Source organism: Pseudophryne corroboree, chromosome 8 (genome assembly GCF_028390025.1).
Source record: "Pseudophryne corroboree isolate aPseCor3 chromosome 8, aPseCor3.hap2, whole genome shotgun sequence".
NCBI lineage: Eukaryota > Metazoa > Chordata > Amphibia > Anura > Myobatrachidae > Pseudophryne > Pseudophryne corroboree.
In genome coordinates this window covers 359852237-359872172 of record NC_086451.1, presented here as the reverse complement: position 1 = coordinate 359872172, position 19936 = coordinate 359852237, and the positions used below count along the sequence as shown (strand labels likewise).

Here is a 19936-nt window from a genome sequence, read left to right as displayed (position 1 = left end):
AAATTAGGACCACATGTGTAACATTCTGCACATATTACATTTATCCAAAGGTATTTATCCAGGTAATATATCTGCACATTTATCCTTGCAAAAAACTAAGCATGTGCAGGGCACTAGAGAGCCTGGCTCAGCCCAGGTACTCTTCAGGGGGCGTGGCCTAATCACAGGAGGCGTTGCCCTACACCTTTAGAACAAAACTACAGAAAAAATAGTATTTTAAGCGCCTCCCACACAGCATGTGCTGGACTGAGGAGAAGAGCTGCAGCTGCTTCTGCCAGGTAAGAGTGGGGGGGGGGGGGGGGGGAGACTTGGGCCCCTCTGTCAGACCTGTGCCCGGGTAATTAGTACCCCCCCCCCCCCTTCTCTTGGCACCACTGAGCATGTGCAGAGAGAGTCCAAACCCCCATCAACAACTATTTTGCATTTTTAAACGGCCAGAGATGTTGTCTTAAAACTGATTTTCTCCATGATGCTTTCTCTCTCATTTACCAGGTTTGAATTGTTTACTGACCTCAGTCAATTCATTTTAACTCAAAGAATAATGTGTCTTGAGCATGTCTGTTAATATAATTTATTTTATTATTATTATAAATAGATGCATACAGTTTAAACATAGGTTATTAAAGAGACAACGTACCAGAGTGCTGCAGTGCAATGTATTTTATTTATTTGCTTGCTTTGTAATTGTCATTTGCAATGCACAGTTTTAATGCAAAACATTTTATTTTCTGCATATGAGGCAAGGTACAGTATGGGTCGCTAAGGAGTACTGTAAGTTGGTGTCGACTTATTCCTAATACTATGTAACAATTGTTTAAGCAACAGTTACACATGCAAAATCCATTCATTAAATATCAGGTACAAAGTAATGGGAATAAGTCCGCTGATACATAAAAACAAATGAAAGATGTTTATGTTTAAAATCTCATCAATTATCTCTTCTGCTAAATACAAGTTTAAATGATAAAACACAAGTGATGTGAACATACTGACTTCATAAATGTAGAAACCTGCAAATAATATAGTATAGTATGAGGGAAATGTTTTTTATTTTTCAACAATACTATCATTCATAAGGGAGAATAAGATCATTTAAGGAAATGAACTGTATTAGTACTGCATATTAGACATTATTCTGTACTCTGTACATGAGCACTAAACTTGAGGCCTCATATATCCATGTATCCCCACAGATACTGCAAAATGACCTTATAATTTACACCTAGTGTGCACATTATCCAATAACTAATACACAAGTGACAAATACATGTCTATTATTTAATAAATGGTGCTTAATGACCAAACATTGGCATTCATGATAAATACTTCTGTACTAGAAATTATATGAAACCCACCATTGTAGATTATGATACTATTAGAAGGTATCTTTCTATACCATCATTATATACCATGTATGCCTTCCACATACATAGTCAATGTCTGTTCAGCAATTACTGTACTTTTATCCCTTTACTCTAGATACCAGGGTACAGTAATAAATAAATACGCTAATATACTATTGACTTTAAAACAGGGAAAATTGGCTGGTGGCCCCAATGCCTTTATTGGGCTGCTGTTGGATTGTTTTCTATCAATTTTTTTAAATGATTATCTTGCAAGTGGGTAAAGAGTTTTTGGTCTACTGTGGTTAATAATGAGCTGCTCCTAACGTATGGGTGATAGCACTGTCTTATGGGGGCCATCAGGGTGGCGGTTAGACCAGTCAACTATGTCATACTGCTTTTTGCAGAGCCACCTCTAGCTCCCTGGCCAACTCAGCTCCTTGTTTGCCAGCCTAGGCTGATAGCCACATGCAGCAGAGGAATTGAGCTCCAGGCTGCAGGCTGGTTTGCAGTACATGACCCCTCCTTGTTAACTGTCATGTACAAGGCTACTGACAGCCAGTCAGTCTATCAGACATGAGGCACTTACCTTTTGAGCAAAGTGTTACACAACACATGTGCAGGGAGAAAGGCAGGCTAAGGAGTCTTCCTTTTTTCTAACATGCATTTACAGATGGAAGAAGGTGAGCGGGAGGCAGGCATTAATGTAAGTGGGTAATGTAGAGGGGTATGTGGGCTACTAATGTAATTAGTGTTCATTCTAGCACCCTGCACCTTTCAAAACCTGTGCAGTTCCTGTTTTCTGCCTGGGGTGTCGCTCTCTGCTGTGGTGCTTCTCCGCACACTCTGATCTGTAACTCAGTGCTGTGATACAGACCTGTGTGTGCTGAGAAGTACCAGAGCAGAGAGCGACACCCCAGGCAGGAAAGAGGAACTGCATGGATTTTGAAAGGTGCATGGTGCTAGAATGAACACTAGTAATAGTAGGAGAAAGTTTAAGTTAATGGTGGGTGGGGAGAAATAATGTATTGTTGGCATGGTGCTAGGGTTTGTTAACTTCATTGGTGGGTGATTTTTATTGGAGAAAATAAAGCCAATTCACTTAATTAAGGACCAAACTATCAGATAATGAGTCATATTTACGAAATGTAATTTGTCAAGGTTGGTTGGAGGCAAGGAGACCTACTTATGGACTGTGAATGTTTACTCATTGCCCAGCTTTCCAGGAGGTGATATTTTTTTCAAATGGGGCTCCAACATTACAGCCAAGAAGAAGATGAGCTTAAGATGCTAGAACAGTGGTTCTCAAACTGTGTGCCATTGCAGGGGTGCCTTCGATTGGTGGTCCAGGACCAATTCAAATTATTTATGGTCAATGTACTAGGCAAAACCAGTGCAATACTTGGACAAACAGAAGCAAATATTGTCCCTCATCACACAACTGAACCTAAGGATAACATATAAACACAATTTATTTAATTTACTATTTCTTTCTAAATGTCTCAATAACAAACGTTTGGCCCTGGGGTGCCAATAAAATTATTCTGATACTCTAGGGAGTCATAATTCAAAAAAGTTTGGGAACCACTGTGCTAGAAGCAGCTAGTTAAAGCTGCAATAACAGGTAAGAAAGCAATAATTTTGGGGGATTGTTCTCCACTCAGTCAAGTCTCTGCCCTGCTTTACGCTGCACTGCTGACAGTGCTGTGTGCAGTGGGTGTGGCAATGAGTGGAGCCTATTACACTCTGCATGATGGCAAATGCCTGCTCTGGTGGTGTGCCAGCTTTAAGGTGAAGAGCGTGCATGCTTCACTAAATGACCATTTACCAAACCTACTAAAAATAGATTCAACATACAGCATGAGCTACTTTTAAATATTTTCCAAGGCCACTTTATTTCTCAGTCGTCACCTGCTTCTAATATATATATATATATATATATATATATATATATATATATGATAGACTCATGTCAAATGTTTATCTGTAAAGCATTAATCAGGAAAACTTGTGTATTATAAAGAATAACAAACCCACTACTGTAGATTATAAAGATATATAGTTGACTTCAAATTTCTGTGCTTTCATTAAATGCCGTAGTGACTTATAATACTGTATCATTATATATTACACTAGGGATAATACTTTGCATAACATTATGGCATTCTAAAATAAAATATCTAACTACACAAAAATAGGCAATTTACGTTGCTATATTATAATTTTGAAGAATGAACGTTTAACAAACATACTCTAGGCAGCAATTCAGAATGTTGATGTTAGTCTTTGTGTACTCTTTAATGAATCACTTAACTAAACTTTGCATGAAAAAATTGATCTCTTGCATATTGATCTATGATGTCATCAGAATAGTTGTGCATGCACTTAAAGAGAAGGCTATCACATTCTGCCAATCATATCACCAAAATAATCACTATGGTATTTCTGTCCCAACAGGAAATTAACTCTGACTTGAAACATCGGACTGAAGCACTGGACTGCAAAGATGTCTTAAAAAATTTCTATTTTTCTTTTAGAACAAATATTTACATTATTATTTTCAACATAACATATATTTTTTATTTCACACAAATATATTAAACTGACCTAAAATAGTGAAGGTTTATATGACCTTCCTTTAAACACAGCTAACTCTTTCACTTACAACATTAGAACTGTTTAATGATAATTCAGAAATTCCAGGTTGCATTTCGATGGCTTCCTCTGTCTCATCCATTTCCATGCTAAGTAGTTCATTGCCATTTCTGTAATTATTTAAATTAAGGTCCTTGCCAAACCCGACGGTTGATGGTGGGTTGTGTAGACATTGGTTTGGTTGCAGCATTGTTTTTCTGCTATTGTCATACTGACAGCGGATGTAGTTGGCAAAAGCTCTTCGATATGTTCGGTTGAAAAGAGTGTAGACTAGTGGGTTGATTCCTGAGGAAACATAACCAATCCAAACAAATACATTCAAGAGCTCCACCATGAGGTCTTTGTCACATGCCTCCTTGCAAAGTACAGACATGATATTTGTGATGAAGAAAGGACACCACATGATGAGAAACAAGAAGAAGACTATCCCAAGGACTTTGGAGGCTCTGCGCTCATTGTTTATTGACTGCATGGTCCCCTTACGAAACAGCGCCCCCTCTTTGTTTACGGGAGAGTTTAAGTGAGATGCTGCCTCATGATTCTGGATCATGGAAATGTTTTCTGTGTTGCTGTCTTTCTTTAGAACATTAAGACTGTTCTTCCTTTGCTTTGGCACTTCCTCGTACATGAAGACAGTTGCCTGTTTTTGCAGTACTTGAATGGTCAGGCAATAAGTAAACACCATGATGATAAGTGGAATAAAAAATGCCACAAAAGATCCAAGTAGTACAAAATTTTCATCATTCAACACACAGCTCCCATTCACAAATACTCTGGAGTCATCTTGAAGGCCAATGACAGGAATTGGCATTGAAATACCTAGAAAATAAAAAACATAATAATGAGATCTATAATAAAAGAAGGGTACAGTAATGCCTGTATTCAAAATACAATGAAAAGTTAGTTAAGTACAGCAGAAATGTAGTAGCCCTTCTTCTTATAGGGCATTAACAGTTGGTTACTATATAGCATTGAAAAAAGGAAATATAGGGGGTTATTCAGACCTGGACACAGCCGTGTGTTCGCATGCAGCGGTCACATCCAGGTGGTCTGCGAATGTGCACCGGCCGTTGTACGCGTGCGTGACCTTACACATTGCGGCCGCATCCAGGAATGATGTGGCCGCAGTGTGATTAACAGCGGCAGCCATTGGGTTGGGCTGTTGTCACTGACTTGTGGGGGTGGCATTCCGAACAGGGGTGGGCCGGACCGTTTCGGGACTGCTGCGTGACGTCACATGTAGTCACCAGGTTGCCAGAAACTCAAGAGAGATACAGCTGCTGCTTGTAACGTACTGTAGGGCCGGCAGCATGAAGCCTACTCTCACCTCCCCTCCCCTGTGACAGTGCAGTGGCCGAAAGGGACCCAAAAGTGGGCGGAGCTACATGGGAACAGGCTGCAGCACCCTGCTACACAGGGGGATGAGCCGCTACATCTCCGGCCTACCAGAATTCTTTAGGTAAGTGTGTGTGTGTATATGTATACAGTATTTGTGTATTTGCATGTGTGACTGTGTATGTGTGTAATGTATGTACAGTATGTATGTGTGTGTATGTGTGGCATAATGTGTGTAAGTGTCACTGCTACAGGGGGCGTTACATGTGAGAGTGTCACTGGTACATTGGGCGTTACATGTGTAAGCGTCACTGCTACAGGGGGCGTTATGTGTGAGAGCGTCACTGGTACATGGGGCATTACGTGTGTAAGCGGCACTGTTGTAGGGGGCGTTACGTGTGTAAGCATCACTGGTACAGGGAGCGTTACATGTGTAAGCGTCACTGGAACAGGGGGCGTTATGCGTGTAAGCGTCACTGCTACAGGGGGCATTACATGTGAGAGCGTCACTGGTACAGGGGGCATTACGTGTGTTAGCGTCACTGGTACAGGGGGCGTTACGTGTGTAAGCGGCACTGGTACATGGGGCGTTAAGTGTGTAAGCGTCACTACTACAGGGGGTGTTACGTGTGTAAGCGGCACTGGTACATGGGGCGTTACGTGTTTAAGCGTCAGTGGTATAGGGTGCGTTACGTGTATAAGCGTCACTGGTACAGGGGGCATTACCTGTGAGATTGTCACTGGTCCAGAGGGCATTATATGTGTAAGCATCACTGCTACAGGGTGCGTTACGTGTGTAAGCATCACTGGTACAGGGAGCGTTACATGTGTAAGCGTCACTGGAACAGGGGGCGTTACGCGTGTAAGCGTCACTGCTACAGGGGGCGTTACATGTGAGAGCGTCACTGGTACAGGGGGCATTACGTGTGTAAGTGTCACTGCTACAGGGTGCGTTACGTGTGTAAGCGTCACTGGTACAGGGGGTGTTACGTGTGTAAGTGTCACTGCTGCAGGGGGCATTATGTGTGTAAGCGGCACTGGTACATGGGGCGTTACGTGTGTGTCACTGGTACAGGGGGGCGTTACGTGTGTAAGCATCACTGCTACAGGGGGCATTACATGTGTAAGCGTCACTGGTACAGGGGGTGTTACGTGTGTAAGTGTCACTGCTGCAGGGGGCATTATGTGTGTAAGCGTCTCTGGTACAGGTGGCGTTACGTGTGTAAGCGTCACTGGTACAGGGGGTGTTACGTGTGTAAGCATCACTGCTACAGGGGGCATTACATGTGTAAGCGTCACTGGTACAGGGGGGGTTACGTGTGTAAGCGTCTCTGGTACAGGGTGCGTTACGTGTGTAAGTGGCACTAGTACAGGGGGCGTTACGTGTGTAAGCATCACTGCTACAGGGGGCATTACATGTGTAAGCGTCACTGGTACAGGGGGCGTTACGTGTGTAAGCGGCACTGGTACAGGGGGCGTTACGTGTGTAAGCGTCACTGGTACAGGGTGCATTACGTGTGTAAGCGTCACTGGTACAGGGGGTGTTACGTGTGTAAGCGTCACTGCTACAGGGGGCATTACATGTGTAAGCGTCACTGGTACAGGGGACGTTACGTGTGTAAGTGGCACTAGTACAGGGGGCGTTACGTGTGTAAGCATCACTGCTACAGGGGGCATTACGTGTGAGAGAGTCACTGGTACAGGGGGCATTACGTGTGTAAGCGGCACTAGTACATTGGGCGTTACGTGTGTAAGCATCACTGCTACAGGGGGCATTACGTGTGAGAGAGTCACTGGTACAGGGGGCATTACGTGTGTAAGCGGCACTAGTATATGGGGCGTTACGTGTGTGAACGTCACTGCTAAAGCAGGCGTTATGTGTGTAAGCATCACTGGTACAGAGGGCGTTACTCATGCAAGCGTCACTGGTACAGGGGGCGTTACGTGTGTAAGCGTCACTGGTACAGCGGGCGTTACATGTGTAAGCGTCAATGCTACAGGGGGCATTTAGTTTGTAAGCGTCACTGAAACAGGGGGCGTTACGTGTGTAAGCGGCACTGGTACAGTGTGTAAGCATCACTGGTACAGGAGCATTACGTGTGTAAGCGTCACTGGTACAGGGGGCGTTACGTGTGTAAGCGGCACTGGTACAGTGTGTAAGCATCACTGGTACAGGAGCATTACGTGTGTAAGCGTCACTGGTACAGGGGGCGTTACGTGTGTAAGCGTCACTACTACAGGGGGAGTCTTGTATAAGCATCACTGCTGCAGGGGGCGTTACGTGTGTGTCACTACTACAGGGTTCATTGTGTGTATCATTCATTGTGTGTATCATTCATTGTGTGTATCATTCATTGTGTGCCCCTATAGCATCACTGCTATAGGGGCATTATGTGCGCTGTCCCTTTGTAAAGCATGGGAGGGCACAAATTTATAGTTTGCAGGGTCGCCGAACACCCTAGCACCGGCACAGTTTGATGCATCAAATTTATTATTTAAGAGAATGTTTTTTGTTGTTGCATGCTTCACAGGTTTATATAAAAAAAGAAAACTTCCTTCGGGCTTAATTAATTGTTTTTTTTTTTTATATCAGGAACACACAGAAGGTCACTGCAAGATAATATTAATTAATTTCATGTGTAGTTCAATTATATTGTAGCAAAATAATTATTACAGCACCATTTTTTCTTTAGTATCTCCCTGTTTTTCTCCTAATACAGTAAAAAACCAGTTCAGTTGCCCCTTATTTTACACAGTTTTAGTTATGGTGACCTCTCTCTCTCTCTCTCTCTCTCTCTCTCTCTCTCTCTCTCTCTCTCTCTCGTGCTTTTCAATGTGTCCATTTTCTTGATTTTACACTGGCTCTGGAGAAAGCAGGGTGCCAGGTACAGTAGATCTGTTAAAATACAGGTGACGCCCGCACAGCTTCTTCTCTCACAAGCCATGGCAAAATAGCTTATGGTGAAAATGAATTAACCTATGTGTGATTTATGTTACAATTAACACTATTCTAAAAAGTTGCCAAGTGGGTTATATAAACGTATTCCCATTATTGCTACAGCATGACTGTTATATTATTGCAAATGAAGTAGCTGTATTTTAAGTACTGGTGTTTTTGAGGGAGCCTAAACACTGCTAATGACATGTAAATTAGCCTCTCGTTTCAGCTAGGCAAGGGGATATCTTAATGCATGCCAGGATTTCCATGGAAGTCTATGTTAAAAAAAAATAATTCAATAGTTCTTTGTTAAATTAAAAATGTTGGATGTGAGGTCTTATGGGACAGATATTGATTTTTATTTCAGCCTGTAGATAAAATGGTTGTGATAATATACTATGTGTGATAGTATATACTATTCAGCGTATGTTCTAGACAGAATATAATCGATTGAATGAAAATATATTGTTCTGCAAGAATGATTGTAATTGTTGACTTTATTAACAACAATGTCATGATGTACGCTTTGGAAAACTGGTGTTTCAATAAAAATAATTGAAAAAAAAAAAAAAAGAATAATGTTGCTGTACAATGTGGCTACCAGTTATGAGTAGGAGTAACAGCTCCTGTCATGCTTGGCTGGAAACATGTGAAAACTAGGATCTTCAAAGTCTCCAGCGAGCTTGTCACTTTTTGTATCGCCTAATAGGAGAAGTCCATCGGACTTGGGGGGCAATTCAGACCTGATCACTCGCTAGCTGTTTTTTGCAGTCCTGCGTTCACATAGTCGCCGCCTACAGGGGAGTGTATTTTAGCTGTGCAAGTGTAGCAGAGATGTACAAAAAGAATTTGTGCAGTTTCTGAGTAGCCCAGGACTTACTCAGCCGCTGCGATCACTTCAGCCTGTCCGGGACCGGAATTGACGTCAGACACCCGCCCTGCAAATGCTTGGACACGACTGCATTTTTCCTACCACTCCCAGAAAACGGTCAGTTGCCACCCACAAACGCCTTCTTCTTGTCAATCTCCTTGCGATCGCCCATGCGAATGGATTCTTTGCACAAACCCATTGCACAGCAACGATCCACTTTGTACCTACGCGACGTACCTGCGCATTGCGGTGCATATGCATGCGCAGTTCTGACCTGATTGCAGTGCTGCAAAAACCGCTAGCGAGCGATCAGGTCTGAATTACCCCGTTTCCTACCCTGATGGAGGAGTGTGTTTTGCTCAGAGCAGGATCAGTGCTCCAAGGAAAACAGTAAATATAGAGCCCTATTCAGTATGGATTGCCCGCATACTGATGATTTTCTGGCCAGTGCGCATGTACAGCACATGTTCTGTGTGTGCACGGCCCGGGAAATGCCTTTGCATCTCAGTGATGCTAACGCCTCTGCCTGACTGACAGGCAGAGGCATTCGCGGGGTGGACGGGGGCAGGGACGTGGTGTTGTGGGGGTGGGATGTTCCGGAATGTGGGTGGATCTGGGCCATTTTCGGGGAGTCTGCATAACGTGACACGCGTAACGTAAGATGGCCGACCAGTGCCTGCCTTCGCAGCCAGGCTCACTTAATTTGCAGGGACAGCAATGCGAACACAATTGAATAGCGATCACTTCGCTGTTGACTGGCAGATGTTCTCGCAGATAAGTAGCTGATGATGGATGTTACACTTTCATATATTTTGCACCACAACAGTTTCTCAGTTACCATAATATCTAACATCTATTATTATTATTATTACCAGTTACTTATATAGCGCACACATATTCCGCAGCACTGTACAGAGAATATTTGCCCATTCACATCAGTCCCTGTCCCAGTGGAGCTTACAATCTATATTCCCTATCACATGTACACACAGACACATTCACGCCTAGGGTAATTTTGTTGGGAGCCAATTAACCTACCAGTATATTTTTGGATTGTGGGAGGAAACTGGAGTACCCGGAGGAAACCCACGCAAGTACGGGGAGAATATACAAACTCCGCACATAAGGGCCATTGTGGGAATTGAACCCATGACCTCAGTACTGTGAGGCAGTAATGCTAACCATTACACCATCCGTACTCCTCCCAACTATTGAGGAGATGTATCAAAGCTTGGAGAGAGATAAGGTGGAGATAAAGTGCCAACCAATCAGCTTCTGTCATGTTACAAGTTATATTTGAAAAATGACAGGAGCTGATTGGCTGGTACTTTATCTCTCTCCAAGCTGTGATACATCTTCCCAATAGTGCTGTCTAGAATCCCCACAACCTGTTTTGTATTACAGTAAGTGATCACTACAGCTTTGTAGTTACTATTTTAAACATTTTTAGGTAAAGTTGCAAAGTTCTGCACATGCAAGTAAAGTGCAAATGACTAATTAGATTTGCTTAAATTAAGGGCCTAATTCAGACCTGATCGCTGGGCAGCGATTTTTGCAGCCCTGCGATCAGATAGTCACCGCCTACTGGGGGAGTGTATTTTAGCTGTGCAAGTGTGCGAACGCATGTGTAGCAGAGCTGCACAACCTGATTTTGTGCAGTCTCTGCGCAGCCCAGGACTTACTTAGTCGCTGCGATCACTTCAGCCTGGCCAGAACCGGAATTGACGTCAGACACCCTCCCTTCCAATGCTTGGACACGCCTGCGTTTTTCCAGACACTCCCTGAAAATGGGTAGTTGCCACCCACAAACGCTCTCTTCCTGTCAATCACCTTGAGATCGCCGGTGTGATCGCCTTTTTCGCATGATCCTGTCACTATGCATCGATCCCCGTTGCTGCGGTCCATCGCGCCTGCGCATTGCAGTACATACGTGCGCAGTTCGGACCTGATCACAGGCTGTGAGAAAACGTAGCCTAGCGAACAGGTCTGAATTACCCCCAAAGATACATTATTTATTTATTTATTTTTATCTCAAGAAAGTATCTGGTGTTTTCATGGAACTTTACAACTTTTACTTGTTATTTTACTTAACAGATGCATTGTTTGTCACCAATGTGAAACCATTATACATATGGATGAAAACTGTTTAGCACAGTAAAACACTTTATAGCTAATTACAAACTGGATTGTCCTTTTCTTATTTCTTTTATATGAAGTTTGTGTTGTTTTGAGCTCTTTCCCTCAAAGTACTGTGCCTCTCAATTTGTCCTTGTCGTATGAAATATGTAAAGTGATAGTCTTACTGTACTGCATTAATTCAAGCCATTAAATAATTAGACAAGTAATTGAAAAAGCAGGTTAATGTAAAAATAAAAACTAAACCAGCATGTCCTTGATTCATGGAGTACAGCTAATGTGACAAAAACCTGCAATGGCTGATGGGTAATGTGAATAATATTTACTTTAATGAGTTACGATGAGCTGGCTATGGAACATGTGAGAGGAAGGGAAGAAAATAATTAATGGAACTATCCCTGGCACATTAGTGTTATCTGCTAACAGCAGGAGATGACAGCGTGAAAGGTAATAACTAATAACTTTGAAGGGTTTAGTGGCATTTAATGAGAGCAACAGATGGGGGTAGCGAGGGGCATTGATTACTAGATCCCTCATCGTCAGACAGAGGGGGAGATGTATCAATCCTTGGAGAGAGATAAAGTACTAAGGCTTGGGCCACACATAGCGGTATAGAGGGTCCCGTTCAGCGAGACCTGCTTGGCAGGAAGGAGCATTTAGAGTTTGCACACTAGTCTTTCTGCAGCATGCCACTACACAGGATCCGGCCAGTCCCACTACCAGATTTCAAGTAGAACACATTCAAATTAGAGATGAGCGGGTCCGGTTCGTCGAGATCCGAATTCCCCCAAACTTCACCTATTTTACACGGGTCCGAGGCAGCCTCGGATCTTCCCGCCTTGCTCGGTTAACACGAACGCGGCCGAACGTCATCATCCCGCTGTCGGATTCTTGCGAGATTCGTATTCTATATAAAGAGCCGCGCATCGCCGCCATTTTCACTTGTGCATTGGAGATTGAACGGAGAGGACGTGGCCACGTTCTCTGCCTGAAAAGCTCCATACCTGTGCTCAGTGTGCTGCAAATATCTGTGCTCAGTGTGCTGCGAATATCTGTGCTCAGTGTGCTGCAAATATCTGTGCTCAGTGTGCTGCAAATATCTGTGCTCAGTGTGCTGCAAATATCTACGTTCTCTGCCTGAAAAGCTCCATATCTGTGCTCAGTGTGCTGCAAATATTTGTGCTCAGTGTGCTGCATTTTGGTGACCAACAGTATATAGTTGTACAGTACAGTAGGTCATTGCTGTATCTTGCAGCTCTGTGTCACTGCAAGTATCCATTCCATATCTGTGCTGCATTTTTGTGAGCAGTATATATAGTAGTACAGTGCAGCATTTTGGTGACCAACAGTATATAGTTGTACAGTACAGTACAGTAGGCCATTGCTGTGTCTTGCGGCTCCGTGTCACTGCAAGTATCCATTCCATATCTGTGCTGCATTTTTGTGAGAAGTATATATAGTAGTACAGTGCAGAATTTTGGTGACCAACAGTATATAGTTGTACAGTACAGTAGGCCATTGCTGTATCTTGCAGCTCCGTGAACTGCACGTATCTATTTCATATCTGTGCTGCATTTTTGTGAGCAGTATATATAGTAGTACAGTGCAGCATTTTGGTGACCAACAGTATGTAGTTGTACAGTACAGTAGGCCATTACTGTATCTTGCAGCTCCGTGTCACTGCAAGTATCCATTCCATATCTGTGCTGCATTTTTATGAGCAGTATATATAGTAGTACAGTGCAGCATTTTGGTGACCAACAGTATATAGTTGTACAGTACAGTAGGCCATTGCTGTATCTTGCAGCTCCGTGTCACTGCAAGTATCCATTCCATATCTGTGCTGCATTTTTGTGAGCAGTATATATAGTAGTACAGTGCAGCATTTTGGTGACCAACAGTATATAGTTGTACAGTACAGTACAGTAGGCCATTGCTGTATCTTGCGGCTCCGTGTCACTGCAAGTATCCATTCCATATCTGTGCTGCATTTTTGTGAGAAGTATATATAGTAGTACAGTGCAGAATTTTGGTGACCAACAGTATATAGTTGTACAGTACAGTAGGCCATTGCTGTATCTTGCAGCTCCGTGAACTGCACGTATCTATTTCATATCTGTGCTGCATTTTTGTGAGCAGTATATATAGTAGTACAGTGCAGCATTTTGGTGACCAACAGTATGTAGTTGTACAGTACAGTAGGCCATTGCTGTATCTTGCAGCTCCGTGTCACTGCAAGTATCCATTCCATATCTGTGCTGCATTTTTGTGAGCAGTATATATAGTAGTACAGTGCAGCATTTTGGTGACCAACAGTATATAGTTGTACAGTACAGTAGGCCATTGCTGTATCTTGCAGCTCCGTGTCACTGCAAGTATCCATTCCATATCTGTGCTGCATTTTTGTGAGCAATATATATAGTAGTACAGTGCAGCATTTTGGTGACCAACAGTATATAGTTGTACAGTACAGTAGGCCATTGCTGTATCTTGCAGCTCTGTGTCACTGCAAGTATCCATTCCATAGCTGTGCTGCATTTTTGTGAGCAGTATATATAGTAGTACAGTGCAGCATTTTGGTGACCAACAGTATATAGTTGTACAGTACAGTAGGCCATTGCTGTATCTTGCAGCTCCGTGTCACTGCAAGTATCCATTCCATATCTGTGCTGCATTTTTGTGAGCAGTATATATAGTAGTACAGTGCAGCATTTTGGTGACCAATAGTATATAGTTGTACAGTACAGTAGGCCATTGCTGTATCTTGCAGCTCCGTGCACTGCAAGTATCCATTTCATATCTGTGCTGCATTTTTGTGAGCAGTATATATAGTAGTACAGTGCAGCATTTTGGTGACCAACAGTATATAGTTGTACAGTACAGTAGGCCATTGCTGTATCTTGCAGCTCGTGTTACTGCAAGTATCCATTCCATATCTGTGCTGCATTGTTGTGAGCAGTATATATAGTAGTACAGTGCAGCATTTTGATGCCCAACAGTATATAGTTGTACAGTACAGTAGGCCATTGCTGTATCTTGCAGCTCCGTGTCACTGCAAGTATCCATTCCATATCTGTGCTGCATTTTTGTGAGCAGTATATATAGTAGTACAGTGCAGCATTGTGGTGACCAGTATACTACAGTACAATAGTCCAGTGCTGTTCTCGCTGCTCAGTGTCAGTTCTCCGTAGTATTATCAGTGCTCAGTAAAATCAGTGCTTGATCAGTATGATCAGTTCTCAGTATAATCAGTGCGCTGTTAGACGTGCGTCTGTTTTCCGCCATTAGTGCATTGGGATTTAGACAATTGATGAAGTTATTGTGTCCCCGATACAAAATCCCATCTAGATTCCACTTCACTAGGCAGACGATAGCGAGATTTTACCAATTAATATCAGTGATTTGTAATTAATTATTAATTACAGTGATCTTGCCAAATGATTCCAGTGATTTTGTCATTTTCTTCCAGTGATTTGGACCAATAATACCATTGATTAGAACGAATAATTCCTGTGATTTTGTAATTTTCTTCCTGTGATTTGTACCAATAATACCATTGATTAGAACGAATAATTCCTGTGATATTGAGGTGTTTGTGTCGCTTAGCCGTCCAGCGACCACAATGCACCTCTTTTTCTCTTTTCTTTGCATCATGTGCTGTTTGGGGCCAAATTTTTGTAAGTGCCATCCTGTCTGACACTGCAGTGCCACTCCTAGATGGGCCAGGTGTTTGTGCCGCCCTCTTGGGTCGCTTAGCTTAGTCATCCAGCGACATCGGTGCAAATTTTAGGACTAAAAATATTATTGTGAGGCGTGAGGTGTTCAGAATAGACTGGATGAGTGGAAATTATGGTTATTGAGGTTAATAATACTATAGGATCAAAATTACCCCCAAATTCTATGATTTAAGCTGTTTTTGAGGGTTTTTAAAAAAAAACACCCGAATCCAAAACACACCCGAATCCGACAAAAAATTTTCAGGGAGGTTATGCCAAAACGCGTCCGAATCCAAAACACGGCCACGGAAGCTAATCCAAAACCAAAGCACAAAAACCGAAAAATTTCCGGTGCACATCTCTAATTCAAATGTATCTGTTCTAGTTGAAATCCGGACATCCTATCATCCTGCTCAACCGCAGGGTTGGGTCCAGTTGATGCAGCACCGCTGCATATGTGTGGACGGCTGCATACAGATGTGTCCTCACACATCCTTGCTGCAGTCACGCTAAACAGCCCTTGAAGTCGCGCCATGCCCCTGACAGGACTCTGTAGCGCCAAGTGTCTTTTTCCCGTGAAAATGTGCCTATATTCTGTGTGTAATAGAGGCTCTATCTGCATCCGAAATGCCACGTTACAGTGTTTTCCATGAAAACACTAGCATAACATTTTGTATACAAATATATTTGCAGCCACACATAGAATATAGGCATGCTGCATATCATTTTATTCAGCAGAAGCTGCTTGTGCGTGCTGTACATTACTGTGTGTCTAAGAAGCATTTTAAAAAACGCAAAAAAAGATGCTCAGCACTACAGAGTCATACGGCACTCACGCATTATGTGTAACGTGACTTGTAGCGCACGGAGCAAAGATGTAAGAGGACACATTTGTAGGAGACCATGTGCAGGCTCCTTCCAGCCAAGTGGGACCTGCTAAACCCATACTTACCTACATTTTGGCTGCTCTCTGCGGGAGAGAGCAGCCAGGTCAGCTCAGAGGGCGGGCAGGGGAGGCTGTGACATCGTGAAGGGGGTGGGCAGGAGGCGGGACGGGGCGGAGAAAGGGCAGAGCAAGGGCGGGGTAATGACAATTGCTCTTTTAAGCCACACCCCGCTCTGTAATGCCGCGATCACCGGCATTACACGGCAGGGGGCGTGGCTATGATGACGCGATCCAGCAAGAATCGCGTCATCAACTGCCCAAACCGCCCACTTTACACACTAAGTGGGCGGACGGGCAGGGGGGACCCCACGAATCGGGAGACTTGCCTGCTCTTCCGGTGGGCCGGGAGGGTTACCCGATTTTCGGGAGCCTCCCGGCCATTCCGGGAGAGTAGGCAAGTATGGCTAAACCGCTATGTGAGGCCCAAGCCTTACCAATCAGCTACTAACTGACATTTTGCAGTCTGTGTTTGAAACATGGTAGCTAGAAGCTGATTGGTTGGTACTTTATCTCTTTCCAAGGTTTAATATTCTTCTACCACAATAACAGAAAGAAAATATTGACCTGGCTTTATTGTACATCAATTAATAGCTAACTCCCTAATACTGTATATGGTCTTTCATAACTATCTAAAGGGGATCAGTATAGTATCTCGCAGCACGGGATGCCGTAGGTCAGTATACCGACATCGGCATCCCGAGCGGTGGATTGCCAGCAGGGGTGCGAGCGAAACGAAGCCCCTTGGTGGCTCACTGCACTCGCCACAGGTTCTATTCTCCCTCTATGGATGTCATAGACACCCATAGTGGGGGAATCACCTACCTCGCCGGTATACCGGCGGCGGTATGGTGCCCCAGTTGGGGTCCCGGTGTCAGTTTTGTGACAGCCGGGATCCCGACGAGCGGTATGCTGACCGCATACAGTCTAAAGAATATTTAGTCACGCATACTTGGTCTTGCAAATGTATTCATACCCTGGAAAATGTTCTTATTGCTGCTGACTAAAAACAAGTACTGTACATCAAAACCCATGAACTACTACCAGAAGAAGCCTATGTTACTGATCTACACATCATAAACTATTCAACTTTAGGAACAGTCAGTGCTTAGTGAGAGTCTGTAATATAGTGGAACCTCGGCCGCAACATGAAACATATTAGGCCCCAGTACTTTAGGGGGTGTAACCAAGTGTACAGGGGGTGTGGTTACTCCACATTGTGAATATGAGATACTGTCCAGCAGGAGGGACCAAGGCCACATCACCTTGGGGAAGTGGCTGCAACTTCCTGGCAAGCCCTGGTCCCCCTCTGACCCCCGATAGGTACAGAACCAGTTACTTTGCATCCCCTTAACTTTAAAAATGTCTGGTATGCAGACTCCACCTTCAGTAACACACATTCAGCCTCACATTTGTTACTGACAATGGGGGCTCTTATGCCTTATTGTATACAAACAAGGCACAGACAAGTGACTTTACAGCATCTTCAAAAAGAATACACCCATTGGGAGGAATTCAATTAGCTGAGGTAATTTACAACTGGCTAATTGATCCCCCGGGATACTGAATTAGCCCCGAAGTCAGCCGGCAGCACTGCACTTATGATGAAAAAAAATCCCAGCTAACTAACGGGTTAACGGGCACCGCAACCATAGCCAGATTATGGGGGGTATTCAGTTAGGTCCGGAAATCTCAGAGCTATTAAATTCGCTGAAACACCCCCCCCCCCCAATTATTTTGAGGCCTGTTTTCACCCATTTGTAAGGTGTTTTGGCCAATGCCTTTTCACTTTTTTTGGGGGTGAAAAGGCATAGGCAAAAAATACCTCTAAATTGGTGAAAATGGCCCACATGTTTTTCGCTCCTGCTGAATTTTTCGCCTAGACAAAAAAAGTCCCTGCTATTAAATAGGGCAAATTCCCATTTGCCCTAAAAAGAGTGAAAAGGTCTAGTTATTTTGCCTAGGCAAAAAAAAAAAAAAAAACGGACCTAACTGAATACCTCCCTAAGCAGGGAAGCAGGGGATAATGTACTCCAGTGTTGGGTAAATTTTTGATCGATTTTGTATTTCACGTTCTAAATCACACATTTATTAACAGATGATTTTTTACATTCTTTTATGTAAAAAATGATCTGTTAGTAAAAATGTTGGATTTAGAGTTATATTTACTATAAAACAATCTGGGTCGTTTTTGGTTGATGTTTGGTTGATTTTGTATTTCTGTGTCTAAATTCCACATTTACTAACAGATTTTTTTTTAAATAATGTCAAAAATCATCTGTTGTTAAATATGTGATTTAAACCCTTAAACACAAAATTTATAAAAAAAAATTGACCAAACATCAACCAAACTCGATTTTTAGTAAATATACCCCCCACAGAGAGTCCTCCTGAGTCCTGTCCCAGTGTGTAAGTAGCACAGAGGCTGCTGCTATTCTTGCATGTGACAAGTTAAATTATCGATTTTGTTTATGTGTTTTTTGTTCAACTATAAGAAAACTTTATTAAATAGTTCTCTCTTAATTAGGTGGAGCTATAAACATTAAACTATTACTGTAGTTTAAATTTAATATACAGTACACCATTGGTTTAAATTTAATATGGACAATCCATCAGGGGTGGATTTAGCGGTGAGGGCACCCCTACGCACAACAGTAATGACTGCCCCCTGCCTGCCTAGTTTTATTCTTTTTATTGATTGGTTATAAGCCCTCATTTGATGATAGCCAATTTAATAGAATAATAATAAAAAAGCCACTGTGATTTTTATTTTATTTTTTATTATGTATACATTAGTCAGGAGAAATACCGTTATCAACGATAAGTTCTTACCATAACGTATATTTCTCCGACAGGGTCAACAGGTTATCCACAGGATAACAATGGGATTTCCCAAAGCAATTTAGTGGAGGGGACGCTCCTGAGTGGACAGGAGAATCCATTGTCCGAATTCAACGTCATGAGAGGCAAAGGTATCCAAGGCATAATGTCTAATGAATGTGTTAATGGAAGATCATGTGGCTGCCTTACATATCTGTTCTGCTGAAGCAGCATGTTGTGCTGCCCATGATGGACCTACCTTACGAGTAGAGTGAGCAGAGACATTAGCCGGAACAGGGAGATCAGCCTGAGAATATGCTTCTGATATCGTCATCCGAAGCCATCTTGCCAGTGTCTGCTTATCACCAGGCCATCCCCTCTTATGAAATACGTAGAGAATGAAGTGAGAATCTGTCTTTCTGATGGCACTGGTACGATCCCCCTAGATCCTTAATGCATGGACCACGTGTAGCGATGCGTCTTCCACAGAAAGGCCCGTTACCTGGAAAGCCGGGACTACAATTTCTTCATTAAGGTGGAATTTAGACATCACCTTCGGAAGATACCCAGATCTAGTTCTGAGAACTGCTTTATCTAAAAAGTCATAAATGGGGAACGACATGATAATGCCCCTAAATCTGATACTCTTCTAGCTGACACCATAGCCAGTAGAAAGAGAACTTTAGCTGTCAACCATTTAAGATCCACTTTATTAAGTGGTTCAAACTGGGCAACTTGAAGGGTTTTCAGGACTAGACTTAAGTCCCAAGGCACTGTAGGAGGAACAAAAGGAGGTTGAATGCGCAGCATTCCCTGGAAAAAAATATGCACATCCTGTAAATTGTGCAATTTTCTCTTGGAACCATACAGTCAATGCCGACACTTGCATTTTCAAGGAAGCCACCTTCAAACCTTTATCCATTCCTGCCTGAAGGAATGCTAAGACCCTGGAAACTCTGAAAGCCTTATGGTCCATTTTCCGTTCACTGCACCAATGAATATAGGTTTGCCAAATTCGGTGATAAATGCGAACTGAGGTAGGTTTCCTTGCTCTGAGCATAGTTTGAATTACCTGTTGTGAGAATCCTCTTGACTTCAGGATAGAGGTTTCAAGAGCCACGCCATCAAAGACAGTTGATCAAGATGTCTGTGATAACAAGGACCCTGCATCAGTAGATC

At 43.0% G+C, this 19936-nt stretch overlaps 1 protein-coding gene across 1 annotated transcript in view; it reads right to left on the bottom strand.

Moving 5' to 3' along the window:
- Positions 1-645: 645 nt before the first annotated feature.
- HTR2C (5-hydroxytryptamine receptor 2C) overlaps positions 646-19936 on the bottom strand; it is a 1161087-nt gene continuing 1141796 nt past the window's right edge. The window contains exon 6 of the mRNA XM_063937528.1: positions 646-4817. Coding sequence (XP_063793598.1) covers positions 3982-4817 — 836 coding nt within the window. The 3' untranslated portion in view covers positions 646-3981. The remainder of the gene's footprint in view (positions 4818-19936) is intronic.